The following is a 20393-nucleotide window of genomic DNA, read 5'->3' on the forward strand; positions in this document are numbered from 1 at the left end:
ATTAAAAAATATTTCCTTAATTATTAAGTAAAAAAAATAATAAAGAAATAAAAAATCATAGCGGTAGAATAGAGTTGTAGAAATAAGCGGTAAGAATAACATTTTCCATAATAGATATATAGAAAAATTCAGAACACTTAAAATGTATATTCGTCTGAATCAATATTTTTTTAATATAGTAACAAAAAAATAAGATTATTTAGTGTGAAAATTTAATATTTTCTCGCCAAAGGTCACAATTGTTAATTTTAATTGTTCTTCTTTATAAATAAAAAAATAATAAATAATAAAAAAAATGTGTTTTAACCATTGAATTTAGTGAATTTAAATTATATTTAAAATTTAAAATTTAAATCTTATAAATTAAATTTTATCATATTTAATGGATATGGATGATGGGAGGAATCTTACCTACTAACTTAAAGAATAGAATATTTAAAATACGAAGAGGACGTTTGATTATTAAGAATATTTTAAAATATTTAAAATAATAATAAATAATTTATAAATAATAATAAAATAATAAGAGACCGATAGGTAGAAGGATTCATTATTCAACGGTTAGAATAAGGCGTTTTCTTTCATGTGAATCCGCAAAAAAACTGAACACACGCACATTATATATTATATTATATTATTATGTATATATATGTCGACGATGCTACCACCCTGTCTCCGTTTCGTCTCTTTTCCTTTCACATTTCCTCGTCTTCCTCGACCCTCTCCCTCTCTCTCTCTCTCTCTAAACCTTACTCTTCTTGAATCTCTGACTTAGCTAATCTAAGCTCGCTCTTAAGTTATTTTTCGATGGATTTTCAGAGAGCTCCGTGTATAGTGGGAGTTCTGTTACTCCTAAGCATGTCTCTTGGGTCGGCCGGAGACGTGGTTCACCGCGACAACGTCCCTCCCAAGCGGCCTGGCTGCGACAACGACTTCGTTCTGGTATGGGACAAAACGTTAAACAGCTAATTCCTCGCTCCTTTGGGAAGATTATGAGTGTGGAATTTTCTTTTTCGTTTTTTTTTTTTTCGTTTGTTTTGTTTTCTTGGACTTACTGTTCCCTTTTCCCTCCATTTTGTTCTGGTAACGCGAACAAAGACTTTACAGCTATGGAGGGAGATAAGGAATAGTAGGGATAAAACAAAAAGAAGTTTTTATGTTTTTGACGAAGATTACTGTTCGATCGATTTGGCTGAATATTCGTTTATTCTTTTTTTTTTTTTTTGTCACTTTACTTTTGTTTGTTTGCTGAGAAAACTGGGAAAAGGAATTGAAAAGGACCGAAAGGATTTTTTTTTTTTTTTTTTTTTTTTCATTTCTTGGGGGTTTTTTCCGGATTTTGAGAAATGAAATGCGCAATTCAGTTCAGGTGAGTCGGGAAACTAGGACTGGTTGAGTTGAAGAGGAAGAAAACTCTTTTCGTTATATATTTTAAACTGTCTTAGATTACTAAAGATGAGAAACATATTTTTGCTTAGGCTACTGGAGATGATCAATTATTACTTGATTTTGTTCTGGTGGATGCAAAAATTCAACATACAAAACAAAAGGGAAGCAAAATACTCAGTCAACTAAATTGTATACTGTTGTACAGCATTTTGATTGACTTGTAATGCGTTTACCTTTTCTATGCACTAAACCTGAATATTCGAAACCTAAAACTTGTTCTCTTTACTCTGCTTCTTGGCAACAAAACCGAGCCTAAGCTTGTCATGTACATGGTGCTTATTTACTGTAACTGATCAAGGTGGCTGTGACGTAACAAGCTTGATGCAATTTTGTTCCCCAGGTAAAAGTCCCAACATGGATTAATGGTGTAGAAGACGATCATTATGTTGGTGTTGGTGCTCGATTTGGCCCTGCCTTGGAAACAAAGAAAAAGCGTGCCAATCATACTAGAGTTGTTCTTGCCGATCCTCCTGATTGTTGTAGTACTCCCAAGAATAATGTATTCTTCTTCTGAAACATCTATATGATGTTCCTCAGTTTGATTTTACTAGAGACTAATTAATTCACATGTGAAGCTTGATTGATACCTGTAATATTTTATCCTTTTATCTAATGGGTGCATTATACGGAGTTCCTTGCCTTTTGATAGCTTACGAGGGAGGTCATTATGGTGCACCGCGGAGGTTGCAGTTTCACAATTAAGGCAAATATGGCTGAATCTGCTGGTGCTTCAGCCATCCTCATAATAAACAGCGATCCTGGTATTTGCAGAAATATCTTCTGCTTTTTCAATGCATTTCTTGAATTTACTGCCCATCTCATGTTCTAGTGTAGTCGAACCAGCTCTATACCATATAAGTACCAGTTTTGAGATATTTCTGTCTCTACAAGATTCATTGCGTGCTGATCTAGATCCTCTATCTTCCTTGCTGTTAAAGTTGGCATGCTCTTTAAATTATGGTTTTTACAATTTGTTTGTTAATATGCATGCCATGGCTTTCAAAGTTCCCCGTTGTTATGTAACCACTTTTCACGGGCATTATATGTGTAGGAAATGCAAAATGATTTGTGTTCCTTGTTGTCTACATTATTTTTTCTATTACTGTTGGGTGTACAAAAAAACATATCCGTGATAAAATCAAATGCGTGTTACGTCAAATTAGTGGTAAGAGTAAGAAATGTTGGTTTTCTTAGAGCTGGTCAGGATTGGAGACGGGTGCTATTACAGAATTTTCACCTTGCTGTACTCTATGAGTTCTGGTAAGTGTTGTGGTGGATAAGAAGATTTGGATTCAGTCAGGGAGTGGGAAAGTCTCTGTCCGCTCTTTGTACAAGGCCATGACGAGACAGAATTACTACCCTTATCCTTGGAAGGGTATTTGGAGGAGTAAGGTGCCTCTTAAGGTTGCTTTCTTTGGTTGGACCACTTCTCTTGGGAAAATCCTCACCATGGATAACTTAAGGAAGCGGTGGATTATTATTGTTGATTGATGTTATATGTGCAAAAGAAGTGGTGAATCCATAGACCAATTGTTACTTCATTTTGAGGTGGCTAGGGCCTGATGGGATGATATTTTCAGCAGAACCAGACTAGCATGAGTAATGTCTAGAAGGGTGGTGGTCTTCAGGTAATCCCCAAATTGCAGCGGTATCGAAGATGGTTCCCTTATGTCTTATGTGGTGCATTTGGTTGGAGAGAAGATATGGAACACCCTTTGGAAGATCTCATAATAATATTTTTTTGAGAAGATAGGGAATGCTCTTTGGAAGATCTCATCAGAATATATTTTTACTTTATTCTTATGGGCATCTGTTATTGATTTCAATGGAGCTAGCTTTCAAGGTTTTTTTGTTTCTCTATCAAGCTCCAAACTCTCTCTAGGTGTTTCCTCTTGTATACTTCCTATGTACTTGGGTTACGCCTATTCATTTGATTCAAATATTTTTTTTTACCTATCAAATAAAAGAGTAAGAAATGTCTCCCTTTTCTGAAATAGAAGATCAGTAGTAAGAGGAAATGGCGGTCAATTGCAAGTGCTGAAAGGGTGTCATCATTGTAATGCTTGCTTGTAATTCTAATTAACAATCTTCAAAACAGTCAGTTGAACCTTTTTTTAAGAAACATTTCCTTCTGTCATGCAGAACTTTTTAAGATGGGTTGTGAAGACAATGAAACCAATATACATGTACATATACCTGTGGTTATGCTTCCACTAGACGCTGGGGTAAACTTGGAAAAAAACTTACAGAACAAGTCCACAGGTAAGGCTTTTTTCTGCATATATTCATCAAAACTTAGTTTGACAACTGGCTTTGCCCCTTTATACTTGGAAGTTTTTATCATAGATATACTCAGTAATACCTGATCTATCTTTTTAATTTCTTTGCGTGCATGGTTGCTTCTTTTAGTGCTTGTGCAGCTATACTCTCCACTGCGTCCACCGGTTGACATTGCGGAGGTGTTTTTATGGCTTATGGCTGTTGGTACCATCTTATGTGCTTCGTATTGGTCTGCATGGAGTGCCAGAGAAGCAGCTATTGAGCAGGACAAGCTCTTAAAGGTCGCCTTCTGGTTTTCCAGATCCTCTTTTGCTATTTTTGAAATAGGATTTTCTTTTGTTGGGATTGAATGAATCATTGCTGAATTTCCACTGATTCTATCATTTGACATATGGATTGGTGCTGTGACTGCAGGATGGTTCAGACGAAATCCCAAGTTTGGAAGGCATTGGTTCTAGTGGTTTTGTGGAAATCAGTACAACAGCAGCGATTCTATTCATTGTGATTGCTTCATGCTTCCTAGTTATGCTTTACAAGCTTATGTCAAAACGGTTTATTGAGATACTGGTGGTTCTGTTTTGCATTGGTGGGGTAGAGGTGCGTGTCTTCTATGATATGCATGTTTGATTGACTATGACTACATTCTGAGTATTCCTTTCCTAGTGACCAAACCAAGAGCTACTTTGTAGTTAAGCATATGCATTTGCAACTTCTTATACCCATGGAGGGGTTGGTTTAGTGTTAAAGTTAAGTCCTATAATATTTGGTGGATGGGAGGTTATATCTTCAAGTCTTCGTGCACATGATGCTAAGGGGACGAGACTTGCAACAATTATTCCTACCCATTGAGGGGGTCAGCCTAGCGCTTAGTTTAAAAAAAGAGCGCCTGCAGACCCCTCGCATCCGATCCCGTATAGAGAGCTCCTCCAAGGCTCGTCTATGCACCTTTGATAGATGCTCCAATAAGTATTGGTCGTAATATAGTCACACTGAGGTAGAGTGTTTCAAACTCCAGCTCCTCTTTAATACCTTGAATTGAGTATAAGAAGGTGAAGTGAAATCACACAATGCTTGGGATGGAGAAGTTGTTGTCCTTTATAATAATTCTAAGGGGCTCCAATTGTAACCTTGACTAGTTCGGTATAAGCTCAGATGCACCTTTAACTTTCCCTGGGTTATTACATTATCTCTTTACCCTTTGTTATCTATAAAAAAGAAATATCCGTTTCCCATATTTACGTCTGAAGCCATCAATGCCTCAATGCCATCAGGCAATGTAGTCCAAATATCTTATACATTTGCAAACCGTCTAGATAGTTTGCTTTGCATGTCAGTTTTTCACATTCATGAGGTGATTTGTTTGTGAATTCTCTAGAAATATCCTTGAGGTGATTTTGAATTTCTGAGCTTCATATCATTCTATACATACGTTGGAGATTTATGCTGAACCCTGTAGGCTCTTTGTTCTTACAGGGCCTGCAAACCTGCTTGGTTACTTTGTTATCATGGTAAATATATTCTTCTTTCTCTAATTTTTTTTTTCTTTTCATTTTTTCATTCAATATTGATGTAATGTATTATTCTCAAAGAGAGGGGGCAGGGGAGGTTTTTGATCAATGATCTATTCGTCTCATTTGTGGGAGTTACCAATGTCACCTCACTAGGATGAACCTTTTTTCAGGAAAGCATGTATTTTATCTTCCAATCAATTTTATTGTGGATGTTTTTTTGTTCCTTCATCTAGATTTCTCTCTTCTGCCAACCTTTATTTCTATTTCTAGAATGCAATAAATCGAGTAGAGCACGAAATTTAAAAAATCACTCAAGATATAATGTTAAAGAATTAGACTCAAAAGAATGTGGAATTTTCCAGGTGTTCGACTTATCTCCCTGACAGCTTGTCTGCAAACAGTTACTGATTGTGACGCTTTGATTGCAATCCATATTGTAGCCATCATATTATTACCAATAACTAAATTCAAGAAATATACGTTGGACTAACTTGCCAAGAGAAAAAAGAAGAAAAAAAACAAGTTTACTCTTGGTGCCATTAGCTTCCCAGTCAGTGTAATATATCTGAGAAAATTAAAAGAAAAAAAAATGAGAAGATTGGATAAATTGTGTCTAGAAATGTTTGGTCCACAATGAGAATTACAAAAACCTTTACAAACTGACATGGCTTGATATGGTATGTCAAATCTATTTTACAAATAAAAAGAGCTTTACAATCTGACTAATCACATCAAGCTACACCAATTTGTAAGAGTTATTGTTATAATTTTCTTTGTAGACCTAGCACTTCTCAATAGTGTCACATGCCATGCTTCCCATGAGGTCAGCTAAAACCAAAAATCAATTATATGTGTTTGGAAAGCATGTTTAAATGTGAGAATTCCATGGAACCATTATTGTCTATTTTACAGTGATTGAGAAGAATGGAGAGGATTTCCTTGGAGAATGTGCTGGTGTTTGATCTGTTATATTTTTTTATACCATTTGGTTAGTAGATCTTCCATAACATGGGACTGACAACCAAACAACTGTAGTTTCAGATGGTTTGAACGTGTGGGACAGTCATTTGTTAAAGTACCATTCTTTGGAGCTGTGTCATATCTGACATTGGCCATTTCTCCCTTCTGCGTTGCATTTGCTATTGTTTGGGCTTTCTTTCGCAAAAAATCACATGCTTGGATTGGTCAAGATGTCCTTGTAAGAAAAAGTTTCTATTAACTTCCTGTTTTATATTGGTTCTTTTAGCTTCTTTTTAATTTGCAAGTAAATAGGAGGGGACGACTGAATTTCATAGTAACTTCCTTTTTCCCCTTCACTCAGGGTATCACACTAATAATCACCGTCCTTCAAATTGTTCGTGTCCCGAATCTCAAGGTAATTATTTGAACTTGTTTGGCTTTTCGTAGTAACTGGTTTGAGAAATCTGCAGGCTTTGCTATTGCATGGTTATTATATGATAATCCCCCATGCAAGAATATCCTTGTAATCTTTCTTGACAGCTTTCTCTGGTTTAAGGCTTCCAACATCAACTTGCTCTTAATGTTTCTGAAGAAAAGTAACATACGATGCTTTTTACTTGTATTACTTTTATGAAATTATTTCGTTTTGATAAGTATTAATTTATGGTATTATACTTCTATCCGAGAGAGGTTGAAGGCCCTGAGCATGGAGTATAAGACAGGTCAAAATGAGGAATGCGGCACTAAAAGAAAATTTGACGAAACACAAATCAAGTAACACATACCCATTTCTATATCAATAAAATATCTTCTTACTTATAAAAAAAAGTAACGCATACAATGGGGAAAACATTAGTAGTTCAGAAAATGATATTGATTCTGATAGTTATGTTGTATCCCCTTTATCTCTCCTTTTTTCCTTTGAAGGAGTATTAACGTTAGTTGGCAAGTATTTGCTTGATTCAGTCTTAAGGGGACATTCAGATTGACATCTTCCTGTTTTATTTGTAATCAGGTTGGAACAGTCCTCCTCAGTTGTGCCTTCTTGTACGACATCTTTTGGGTATTTGTTTCTAAACCGTTGTTTCATGAGAGCGTGATGATAGTGGTGAGTAGGTCAAAAAACATCTATCCTTCTCAGTTGAACCATCAGTCTGCCGAATGAAAGAGTACCTATAATTCTTCATGCTTCATCTTCTGTACAGGTAGCTCGGGGTGATAAGAGTGGAGGGGATGGTATCCCAATGGTACTAAAAATCCCACGGATGTTTGACCCTTGGGGTGGCTACAGCATCATAGGATTTGGTGACATTATCTTACCAGGACTGCTTGTAGCATTTTCATTAAGGTTCAAGCTATGATACCATATATGAATTTTTTCTTGTTTTATTTCTCTCTTTTATCAATAGAAACATTTTTCAGTAACCTCCTATGTTATGGCCAGAATAAGATTTGCCCCTTGTGCCTTTTTTTTAACGACTAGCACAGGCTATTCCTCTAAAATAAAATGTGCTACTCCTAAAAAAACGCAAGGGGGAATCTCAACTTAGTCAAAGCACAAGGGATTATTGACCAAATTTCCTAAGTTTTGCACGCCCCCAACAGGGTATTGAATTCATAACCTCGTCCTCCACTTCATTCTCATGTGGAGAAAATGTAACCATTTGAGCCAGAGCTCATTGGTTGATGCCATATATATAAAGCTTTACTAATACAGTCCATTATCTCCTCTAAAATTTAGTTTTGACCACCATTGCTACAACATTGTCTTTGCTATTTATTCCGTTCAATGATTCTAAACTTTTCATATGCTATAAGGCCTGTTTTTTTTATTTTTATGTATATTTAGGAGCCAAACGACACAGGTGTGAACATACCGACTTTTAAAGGAACAAGGCATAATGTTAATAAGCTAATTTATATGTATGAGGGCTCATCCTGGAACCTTTATATTTATCTTCAAGTATATATCTTTACTGGTCCAGTATCTTTAAGTGTTTTTTTCTTTGATATGTTTAAAATGGAGAGAGAAAGAGAGTTCAGTGTCTAACACCTTCCATATTCTAAAAATTGTATGGGAAACTTTGACAGGTATGATTGGTTGGCAAAGAAGAGTCTTCGATCAGGGTACTTCCTTTGGGCAATGACTGCTTACGGTTTAGGTATGAGATACTAAATCTGGAACCATGCCCCCCTTGGACCTTGAGAAAATGTCTTACTACTGGGAAATTTTCAAGAAAATATAGGCAACTGGAAAAACTATGTTGGTATCCAAGGAAAAATACTGAGTACCCATTTCACAAATCTCAGATGCATGCCACAATTAGAAAGAAGGTTCAACAATTAACCGATAAATTTCATCAGTATGCACTCACTAGTTTGTGATAGGATAACTATTAAATGGGAAAATGTTTCTGCCCTTTTCATTGATCATGTATCGGAGGGTGGCACGCTCTTTCTTCCCTACCACTCTATCTCTTCCTTTCATCTGACCTTGTTTTTCTCCTGTGTATGAAATATGATAGTAGTATATGACTCCAAGTTGTTCAAGAATAGTGTTCTCAACCCTTTGACTCAGTGGTATACTGTCACATTGACGTGCTGGAAGAGACGGGTTTTAATGTCAAGAAGTCATCAGACAGTATTACTGAACATTAACTTGTGCATATAGAATACATATATGATGCTGTAAAATGTCCTGCTCTAATTTTACTCTAAATTGTTTTGATTTTGTTGATCACATTGCCGGCATTAACGCGCAGGTCTCCTTGTCACATATGTTGCTTTGAACATGATGGACGGTCACGGCCAACCAGCTTTGCTTTACATTGTTCCATTCACACTAGGTAAGTTGGAATTTAGTTTAATAGATGATAAGCACCAGTTTCTTTTTACTCAATTGTTTGGTCATGAATGCAGGAACTTTTTTGACTTTGGGAAAGAAGAGAGGTGAGCTTAAAATCCTTTGGTCTAGAGGAGAGCCGGAATGGCCATGCCCACACATCCAACTCCAACCTTCCCAATAAAATGAAACCATGAAAGCATACTTGTTGTAATTGTCTGACAGAGTTTTAGGGTAAACAAGAATTTGGGAACTCTAACCTGGGTATACGTAGGACTGTATCATTTTTTGTGTTACTAAATTATATCTTTAAATATCAACTGATAAAGGGGGGAAAAAAAAGAATCTTAAACCAGGAATACCGTATACATTTTACCTTTTAGCGGCGTGTGCAGTATTGTTCTAATTTCACATTGAGCTCACGCTGACCCCAAAATGAATAGAAAACTTGTTTGGCGGGTGCAAGGTGTAAAGGGGTGCATAGGCAGTTTGGATAGTGAGATTAGATAAAAAAAAATTTAGATGAAAGTTGAATAAAATATTGTTAAAATATTATTTTTTTAATATTATTATTGTTTTGATATTTGAAAAAGTTGAATTTTTTATTATATTTTGTGTGAGAATTTGAAAAAATTGTAATGATGAGATGTAGAGATGTAGAGATGTGCAACCGGATCCAGATCTGGATTATCCGACCATAACTGGATCCAGATTCTAAAAACCAGACAGTTATCCGCCTGGATTAATCTGGAAATAATCCGGACAGATAATCAAATTGAATTCGAATATCTAGATTGTAACCAGATTTAATCCGAATTTAAATATCCTGATTGTAACTGGATTTATTAATAATTTGTTTTTATAAAAAGTAAAAAAATGTTAAAACTGTAAAGAATATTTTTATAGTACCTTTTTTTATATATATCTTTTTTTTTTTAAATTACCTGGTTACGTATAATCGAGTCATAAAATCATATCCATAACAGGATTCGGGTTTCTTTGAACCGTCCGGATACACTCGGATAAAAAAATTGAGCTTGGTTCTACACTTCTAATAAGATGAGAAGAGATGAGATGAAATTATTTCTCTATCCAAACGGACCATAGTCTTACTATGGGTTGGACAGGATCTGAGACAGAAATGGTTGCTACTAGTGGGTAATGAAATCAAGGGAACTTTGCATTTTGACACACCATAATGTAGAATTCTTCTATTTAGCCAATTCTTTAGGATCACACTTCCTAATGAAAAGTTAGCGATTTAACCAATTTCGTATAAAGAAACTTTTGAGGGTGCAGTGCATGAGACCAGAAGTTACTCTGCAAGAATAGGTCTGAAGAGCTCTCACTATCTTGGAGAGGTTCCCCAACATATTAAAAATAATACTAATAATTTGTTAAGCCAATTCTTTAATTTTGAAATAATAATAATAATAATAATAATAAGAGCCACAGTTGCCTTTGAAGGGGGAAGAAAAAACGAAAACACAGAGCCAAAACAGCAATTGACAACTTTGATCAGATACAAAATTCAGTTGTTTAGTAATCACGTAAAAAGAGAACAAAAATTTGTAGAATACGAATCTAGACTTCTAGTGGCAAGAAACTAACACTACATACAAACATGTGACGTTGAGCATATTATATGGTTGGCTCAGGAAACACAATTTTCTTTTTTCTTTTATTTTTGCTATTTCTTCCCCCTCATAGAATACAAGTTTGTACCCAGAATCAAAATTGCATCCGGGTTAAGCACAACCAACCAACCAACCAAAACAAAAATAAAAAGAAAAATAATAAAGAAAAGAATTAAAAAAAGAAAAAGAAAAAGAAAAAATGAGCTCTCGTGTAATCCAACATCAGTGACAATACCAACTCTCTAAGTGTGTCTGTAAGCATCATCTGGTCAAAATTGTTTCAGCCATTGGCCAATCTGACAGAGCGCATCCATATTTTAGATATCATTTCCATTCCGGGTCTGGTCCTATTTCCATGCAAACAAATGATTCCATGAGTGCTGTAGATTATGATGGTGAAAGATCAAAAGAGAATGAATGACCCCTCCCTAATCCTCAAATCATGAACCTAAATGAGGCTACATATCATTAGAAATCATTTTCCTGCAAATCTGTCTACAGATTATGTAAAAGAAAAGTTGAGAATGAACACAAATTTCTCTTTGCCAGAACAGGGGAGGAGGGGGAGAGTGTGAATGAAACTCACAAAAAAACACTGAGATTTGTTGTAGAAAATCTCTTTGCCAGAACGGTTCATGTAAAAGGCACATCTTGACCAAAACAATATGGAGAAACTTTCATAAGTGAGGGTAGAGTAACCGTACTAGTATATCTCCTTAAGGATCCATTTTCATTTACTGGCCTTCTTTCTTGACCCAAAGAAAGAATCTCTTGCATCCTTTCAGGCCAGTCTGAATTCAATCTACGAGCAAAATCTTCCACCTCCCTGGGTCAGAAAATATATTAAGATGGACAACAAGAACAAATAAAATAAATGTACAAATAGAACCACGACAAAAGATGCAATTATTTTTCTAACTGGCTATTATTTGAACAAGTTCCTTTCCACAAAATGAAATGAAAATGGATGCTGAGGGAAAATGAATCCCCTGATGGGGCATGGGTCCTGAAGCATGCTTCTATTCCACATATATGGATATGGGGAATGCAAAAATGAGAACGACTACGTGTATCAACTTCTCCCCCACAGAAAACACGTCAAATCAGTTAGGAACAAAAATAGAAATATACAACGGTAGCCCTATTACACCCTTGTTAGTTGTTAGCTTCACGTACTCACTGTCACAATCAGAGTGCCACAAGTTAAAAAAGGAATGCTAATATATTCCATAGCCAGAAAACTTGTTCGGCTCACCTATCAATTTTCTCCCTTAGAGCAGGGTCAATCTCATCATCTATATCACCGTCATCAAACTCAACCTTATGTGGAAAAGTGTCATCTTCCACGTCTGGTAATGTTGATGTCTCACCAGGATGGGGCTGCAACTTGTCAACTCCAGTACCATTGCATACAAAATTAAGACCATTTGAATCCTACAACATGGGAAGAAAAAGATCAGTAACTTAGCAGTTCTAGGGAATGTTTTCAAGTTTCAATGATCGGTTGAGGAAAAATGAAGATACAGCCACGAGATGGTTCAGACCTTCCCATGACTTTCAATAGATTCATCTACTGAAGCATTTTTCTGTTGCTCCTTTCTTCTCCGGTTCTTCTTTTTACTCTTGGAAGTTTTAAGCACCTTAGAATCTGTGAAACACAATTTCCTTACCTCTAATGAGGCCTTCAAAAGGAAATAAATTAGGGGGAAAAGACTAAGAAGCTACACTTCAGAGCCCATTTTCTTCAAAAGAATCTCTAATACTCCAATGTGCAGTAAGAAGTGGAAGCATGAAATCCAGGAAAAAACACAAGCAATAATTAAGATGCATGTATGTATGCATCGAAAATTCTAAATTCTCCAGTACTGTGGTTCATTAAAATAACTAAAAATCTATTTACAAGTCTGTTTATGACATCACTGATGTAGAAGTCTGCCACATCAGCTAGCATAAAAAAATATTGGTGTTTTATGAATTTTTTTATAAATATAACAGCTCTACACACCAACTTGTCAGTAGCAAAACTTTATAACTAAATTAAAAATATCAACCAACACAGAAAAAAAAAAAGAACATATAAAAATAAAAAATCGCCGAGTTATTAAAACTATTTTTTGGGCTGATATAAAAACCTATATTTAATAATAAGTCAGCCCAGTGATAGATCCCCACCAGAGGCTAAAATCTCTATTTATTTGATGGGGGCCCACAACCAGATGTTGAGTGCATCTAAGCATTTCAAGGTCACTCCACTAGATTGCTTACATTTCTGTATTAACATCAACAAAATATTTTCTTATATGATTTTTGGAGGGGCTATAGCATAAGCTAATCAAGTCTGATGTTCCTAGGTAAAGGACATCAGAAGAAACAAGTTTCCAACCCCAGTTCATTGCACTGTTTGCTCTCTATTGCACCTCTCTAACAAAAACCCTTATCAACTCAGATATCCAAACTGAGCAATACAACTTATACACAGATTTAACACAACTAGCTTTTAAAAAAAAAAAAATCACTTTAATTCAAACAAACCATCTGACAATCAACAGTTCATGTTTCCAAAGAACGAGGCCTAACATGTCCCCCACTCATTTAAGCCTGTGTGTATGTTCTGATTTTTCTCCTGCTCCCAAAGGAGAAGTATAGTATGCATTGCAGTCTATGAGGTGGTTTTGTTAATATAGCCTTTTTTTTTTTAAGTAATAAAGACGAGGGGTGCAACACGAGGACTTCCCATGAGGCCATTATGTTAATATAGCCTTCGCACATTCACGTGCCAAAAGTGATGCCAGTTAATATTCATACAATGTCGAGAAGTCCAGTTTAGGGCCAGTCAACAAAATTCCACATATATTGTTAAAAGGTGATAAAATAAACCCATGAACTATCATACAACATACAGTAGACAAACATACATGTATACCTCCATTTCCTCCATTGATAAATGACAGAAGATCTTCAACTGAACGGTCATCAACACGCTCTTCCTCAGTCTCAACATTCTGAAACATATGGCAGGTCCAATTGTCATCAACCTCCTATACAGTTTTGTGTATTTAGTGGCGCATGAACACATTTGCTGGATAATGGGTTTGCATTAGAATCACCTTTAAATGTTCTCTCTCTTTAAGTTCTTTCCTCTTTCTTGCATACAATCTATTCAATAGTCGAATACGTGGATCGTCAGTAGAGTTTTTTAGGGGCTCCAGTTTCTCTTCCTGGATAATGGGCTTGCATTAGAATCAACGGAGGAGATGAAAAGGGAATTACTAAGCATAAACAGATCTTGGAAGCAACAAGCACCTCTGTAAGATCATCGGGCAAATGAAATATCTCACGAATCTCCTCGGGGGTTTTCCCTTCTATTATTCGTGCAAGTGCACGACTTGTAAGATCAACCAAAGGCTTTAACTGGAGGCCGTCCGCAGCAGATGTCAACTCACAGAGCCTCTTTGTGTCCATCCTAATGAACTTTTCGTCAAAAGACTTGCGTTCCTATGCAAGAGAACAGCCTGAAGTCAAACTCAGCTTTTGCCATTCATGGTTAGCCATTCCAAAATTGTATCATCAAATCTGAATAAATTATTGACGAAGAAACAGCTAAAGAACTGATCCAAATTTCTCAGGTTGCACTTTTTCCAATTGGAAAGTTACACATACACCAAACAAATCTTGAACCCGCAACCTCAGTCTCTACCCTGTTCCTATGGGAGGAGGAAGTACAATTTGTGCTACAACTCATACACTCTCAGGTTTATAATATGCCTAGACTCAAGAGCAAGGAAAGAAGATCATCCCGACAAAAGGAAAGCGAAAGTCAGAATTATGTAAAACCTTGTTAGAGCGACCAGTTACTTGATGAAACCTGCAGTAATCCAGAATTAAGCTCAACATACAAGGATTAACTCGCTGTGGGAGCGATATTGCATAAGTCTTGGATGATCCCATGCCTTTTTGAATGATTTCATGACATATCATAGGGCAAAACATGGCAACCTCTTGCTCCACTTGTTGGATTGAACCATCAGCAGTCTGAAGCCATATATAGGACTTTATCATCTGCAAATGCATTTTGGTACCAAACAGCTTCAGGATCATTATTAAAACTAAAAGACACAATTACAAACTGAGGCTGAAAAAAGAACAAAGTAACTGCAAGCATTAAGAACTGCCAGAAAAAGGGGCTCAACCTTGAACATAACTTTTTTTGATAAGTAACAACCTTGAACATAACTAATTATCTTTTTTACTCATTTACATGTATATCAAGCTGCGTCAGGATTTGAACTTTGTATAATGCATATATAACAATCACAGAGCATCTTTCCTTACTGTTTACATCAGTTCAGAACTGTTCATCCATCTTCCTGCATCCCTATAGAAGAAATAATATGACATCTGTTCTCTTCCACATGACCAGTGACCACTAATGTTTAAAGCACCGAATTTGAGGCAAAGTCTGGAGGTGGTTGCACAAAGTTCCAAGTTCAGATCTCCCATCCATGGGCTTTGTTAAGATCGTAAAAAGGTGTTGTGTTAAGTAAAGTTTAGCCTTTATCAACATCATATAAAGGTGGTGTAGCATTGGGTAAAGTTTTTGCTCATAGGAAAAGCATCATCATCCTAATCATACAATAACTGACTTCTCTAAAGGGCAAAAGCCATCAACCCTGTCTTCAACTCTACCCAGTCCCAGCAAAAAATAGAAAGATTCAACTCCCTCAATCTACGTACAAATACGTATCAATGCACACGCATGCATGTGTGTAGGAGTGCACATTTTCACACTTGCAACACAACGAGCTTTGATCTCTTAAGATTCACTAGTTGAAAACTGACCTACACAATAGCAAATGAAGCAAGAATAAAAGTATCATACCTCAGGCTTAATAACTGCCATATCAAATTCTGACATTTTTCCAATTATTTTTAAACACCAAGAACGGTGAATATATAAAGCTCCTCTCCAATAGAAGTATAATCCCTTTTTCAAAGACTGAAAAGCTCCTGAAGGCCAAATGACAACCCTCCTTTCCTAAGCAATCCAGCTTTCTAATATAAAAAGATTATGCAAATTGATAGCCATAATACATCAACTCCATCAACAATATTACCAGCACCAATCCCGATAAGTGTTATTAGAATTCAAAGTTGAACTGCAAAAAGCAGGAATGAACATTTGCTTCACGGACAAACCACAAAGAATTAATTGGGCCCAGCGTTCTGCAAATTTACTGGAAAAAAAAAATCAGAAGTTTGAGAAGAAAAAAAATATAACAATGAGAAAATTAAAAAAAAAAAAAACCAATATAATCAATTGTAGATTCGTGTTCTCATATTCCTAACAAAATGCAGTGCATACATATATTTTTGACAGTGCATTTGTATATTTTCATTTACTTTGGATTTGAAGTGGAATGAATAGCTATCTCTCCTAATTTGCAATTGAAACAATAAAAGTATAACAATTAGTTTAAGCCAATTCTACTATGCGTAGAAGTACAAAATTAACAATCCAAGAATTAAATTCCTATTCTCAAAGATCTAAACCTCATAACAGGCCAACGGCCTTTGACCTAATGGTACCCACACTCATCCCCAAAATGAGATAGCGAGGCACATAGGTCGGGCAACTGGTGACCCATACACAGCCCACTTGCAGAACCTGCCCTGTCGCAGAGGTAATGAGCAGGCATGCCTGTAGTCCAGGCGGGTGCAGGTTTAAACATGCAAATATCCGTAAATAACCTCCCGACCCCTATGTTCTATGTGTATATATATTATAATAAAAAAAAAATGTAAAAATATGTTGTTTAGCATAAGTTAGATGGTTGGTTTAGAAGGTTCCAGATTGTCAATTTATCATTGTTTAGCATAAGTTATATGGTCGGTTTAGAAGGTTCAAGATTGCTAATTTTCCATCATTCTCCTCCATTCAATCTTCTCACTTCTCAACTCCTCTCAGTCACAACTCTGTTCTATGGTTGTTTAGCATAAGTTATATGGTCGGTTTAGACGGTTCAAGATTGCTAATTTTTCATCATTATTCTCCATTCAATCTTCTCGCTTCTCAACTCCTCTCAGTTGCAACTCACTCACGTCACTTTGTTGCTTGCCACCAGCCCACAACCAACACTGCCGGTCTGCATGGTATTCGCCCCAATCTCTCTCTCCCCAGGTTCAGATCTCTCTCTCTCTCTCTCTCTCTCTCTCTCTCTCTCTCTCTCTCTCTCTCTCTATTGCTCTGTCTCTCTGACTTGTGATTTGTGGATTTTCGTTTTGATTTTTGGCTTATGATTGATTGATTTTGGTTTTTATTTTTGCTCTCTTTTGGGTTTATTTTTGTTTACTTTCTTATTCTCTGTGCCTTTCTTAGGGTTAATTATTTTTTGATCAGTAAAATTAAGATTATGTTGAATATATAGAATAGGCATAGTCCAAGTACACATGAAGTATACAAGACAAACACCTATAAGAAGTTAGGGGCTTAAAAAAGAAACAAGAAAATCATGAAAACAGTGCCACTGAAATCAATAATAGAAGCCAGTATGGTATTGAAAAAAGAATCTTTCTAAGTTCTTCCAGAGAATGTTCCCCATCTTCAAAACTCAAGTCATTCCTCTCCAACCAAATGCACCGCATAAGACATAAGGGAGCCATCTTCCAAATTGCAGCAATTTGGAAATTACCTCTTGGAGACCTCTCTAGCTAGTTTAGAGATCCACCACCCTCCTAGGCATCACCATGCAAGTCTGACCCAACTGAAAATCTCATCCCATATGGCCTTGGCCACCTCACAATGAAGCAACAAATGGTCAACGGATTCACTATTCTTCTTACACAGCACCAATCAACAAAAATAATCTGCCACTTCCTTAGATTATCCATAGTTAGAATTTTCCCAGGAGAAGCCGACCAACCTTGAGAGGCACCTTACTCCTCCAGATACCCTTCCAAGGAAAATGGTTGAAATTCTTACCCATCATAGCCTTGTAAAGAAACCGAACAGAGAACTTACCATTCTCAGACTGGATCCAAACTCATCCTCTTATTAAAACACGTTTCAGCTCCTAAAGGCCAGCATCACCGCATCTCTAAAATTAACTCTGAACACCCTAGTCTCATGTTTTCTCTTTCCACACCTAGCGTCTCTCTAGAAATAAACTCCCAAGCACACACATATTGGAGAAAATGAAACTAAAAGCACTGCACAAAAAGCAGTATCAATAGGTAAGACACTTCAACCTTCAACTCAACTCAACTCAACTCAACAAAAAAATCCTGATCAGTTTACATAGGTTATATACTCACATCCCTTGGGCCAAAAGTATTCTCTCACTTCCTCACCCAACATTTTCCCAGGTTATTACTCTCCATTACACTCTGTAAAACCATTTCAAGTAGTCCCAATTGGCACAATCATGAGTTCTCAACTCATTTTCAATTCTAAGCCTGTCATTTCTTAATTTCCCACTCACCCAGATCAAAATCTGCACTTCATACCAGTTCTTTTTATGATTTTAATGTTTAATAATACCTTTCATTCGTATCAAGAAAAAAAATAAAAAAAACAAAGGTAGGAAATTAGAATTTACATCGAACTTAGCCACATAGTCGCATACCTGCATTAGGCTCATTATAGCAAATATTTCAGTTCACTCATTTCCCATATAATTGAGTAATCCACATTTCAAAATTTAAATTTGTTTTTCTCATCATTTCCCAACAGTTATTAACTTATTAATCAACCAAACGTATCCTATTAGGAGAGCAAATATATTGGGAAAGCACTAGTTGTTAACCTCTTGGAGAATGATGTGGTTCAACCACTTTTCCTCCTTTTTATTAGCAACCAAAAAGAAAAATATAGAATATTGCTTGGGTAAAAAAGAGAAAAAATAGCTTATGTAAAAATAAAAAAACAACAACAAAAATTATCAAACCATCGTAAATTAGCTTTGGGTTATGTTGACCTAAATAGCAAAATCTTAAATACCGGCTTATGCAAATGAAGGCTCTACTTTCTCACATTTTTACCGCTGCAAAGATCCACCAGAAGGATGCACTATAACTTACATATGATATATACGCATATTTATAAATAGATATATATAAATAAATATATATATTTTCGCAATGCAAATTGCAGATAAGCATGTCCATGTATGTGAGATTGGCGTGTACCTTGTGAGCAGAGGAAGAAGAAAGTGGAAGAAATATCAGAAATTTCGGAAACGAAAAGACGGAAGCTTCGTATTGCAGGGATATGGCGGTGGTCGGCAAATCCAAAATGGATAAATGAGCGAGAGAGAAGAGAGACAGAGACAGAGAGCTGTATATGTGACTGAAATTATCGTTGCAAAATTTTATATTTTATGTTTTTTATTCGTGTCTCCGATAAACGACGCCGCACGCTCGTGACACCAGTTGCGGGTTAACCTAAAGATAAATGGGAAAAGATACTCTGCCGCCTAGTTTCACCGCTCTAATTGACCGTTGGTCAAAATTTTATTTATTTATTTACTAATTAAGAAAATAAGTTTAAATGTATTAGTATATATATATATATATTTTTTTAAATATTTAAAAATATATTAAAAAATATGAAAAGAAAAAAAAATCACCCTAAACGGCACGCCCAGCAATAAATCGAGCATACTAGCCTTTTACCCAAGATAAATATGGGCCTTAAGAAATATTCTAGGAAAAAAAAACAAATATATAGGATTTTATAACAATTATCTGTTATTAACATATCAATCGAATGAGAAGATAATAAATAACTACTTTCATATATATATATATATATATATATATATATATATATAAGATATTTAAAGATGGAAAATGATAGTATATCGTCTGAATTTGTGTATTATCTTTAATTTGACTGCTCGTCTAATTTAATTTTTTTTAATGATTAAGAAAGTGACTATTAATAAATTTGTGTATTTTTTTTATAAATATTTATGATGTCTAAAAAATATTTCAAATAAAAAAGAAACAAATGAAAACACATTACTAGGCATGCCCAGCGGTACATAGACAACATAGCAACAACATCCTTTAAAGATATCCATAAATTTAATTAAGAGCCGTTATAAATATTATGATTGGACATAAACTGTGATATATCATATGATATGGATAAGGATAGGTGGTGTATGAGATCCCACATTGCTTGGGAATAAGAAATTCTTGCTCTTTATAAGGTTCCAATGAAGCTCTAATTGTATTATTGACTAGTCCTTTTGGAGTATAGCGCATGTGGTTTAGGCCTTCCATTGGGGCGTTACAAATAGTATCAGAGACTATCTCAACCAGAAATGTGGGACTTGAGCCGTGCCATCTATAATGGACAGGCCCGACGAGGACGTCGAGAATTTAAGGGGGGTAGATTGTGATACCCCATATGATATGGATAAAGGTATGTGATGTATGGGATCGATCCCACATTGTTTGGGAATGAGAAGTTCTTGCTCTTTATAAGGTTCCAATGGAGCTCTAATTGTATCATTGACTAGTCCTTTTGGAGTATAGGACATATGGTTTGGGCCTTCCATTGGGGCGTTACATAAACTTCTCACAATTTCTTTCTCAAACATCACTTAAATATAAAATACTTTTCAATTTTAAATTTTTAAATTTTTTTTTAATTATTATCTAATCATTACAATTCTTACAAATTTAAAAAGAAAAACACAAAATTCAATA

General features: G+C 35.6%; 2 protein-coding genes across 14 annotated transcripts; one reads left to right on the top strand and one right to left on the bottom strand.

Moving 5' to 3' along the window:
- The first annotated feature begins 671 nt into the window (after positions 1-671).
- LOC109002040 (signal peptide peptidase-like 4) lies at positions 672-9569 on the top strand. Its single transcript, XM_018979604.2, has 14 exons — positions 672-942; positions 1790-1948; positions 2099-2210; positions 3592-3711; positions 3859-4010; positions 4144-4326; positions 5203-5237; positions 6276-6438; positions 6562-6615; positions 7216-7308; positions 7406-7548; positions 8292-8362; positions 8963-9046; positions 9120-9569. The coding sequence occupies exons 1-14, from the start codon at positions 808-810 to the stop codon at positions 9224-9226; spliced, it is 1611 nt and encodes a 536-aa protein (XP_018835149.1). The 5' UTR covers positions 672-807; the 3' UTR covers positions 9227-9569.
- A 969-nt stretch (positions 9570-10538) lies between these two features.
- Positions 10539-19016, bottom strand: LOC109002041 (SKP1-like protein 21). Of its 13 annotated transcripts, none has more exons than XM_035683623.1 (10): positions 18864-19016; positions 15559-15913; positions 14514-14738; positions 13983-14174; positions 13787-13897; positions 13603-13681; positions 12224-12327; positions 11935-12113; positions 11384-11505; positions 10539-11026 (listed from the first exon to the last, which is right to left on the bottom strand). In XM_035683623.1, exons 2-10 carry the CDS (start codon positions 15592-15594, stop codon positions 11004-11006), a joined length of 1071 nt encoding a protein of 356 aa, XP_035539516.1. In that variant the 5' UTR covers positions 15595-15913; positions 18864-19016; the 3' UTR covers positions 10539-11003. The 13 variants fall into 13 exon arrangements, with proteins under 13 accessions (XP_035539516.1, XP_018835154.1, XP_035539505.1 ...); XM_018979609.2 differs by having other exon boundaries at positions 12224-12361; positions 13595-13717; XM_035683612.1 differs by having other exon boundaries at positions 11266-11505; positions 12224-12361; positions 13595-13717.
- Positions 19017-20393: the final 1377 nt, after the last annotated feature.

Source organism: Juglans regia, chromosome 12, assembly GCF_001411555.2.
Source record: "Juglans regia cultivar Chandler chromosome 12, Walnut 2.0, whole genome shotgun sequence".
NCBI lineage: Eukaryota > Viridiplantae > Streptophyta > Magnoliopsida > Fagales > Juglandaceae > Juglans > Juglans regia.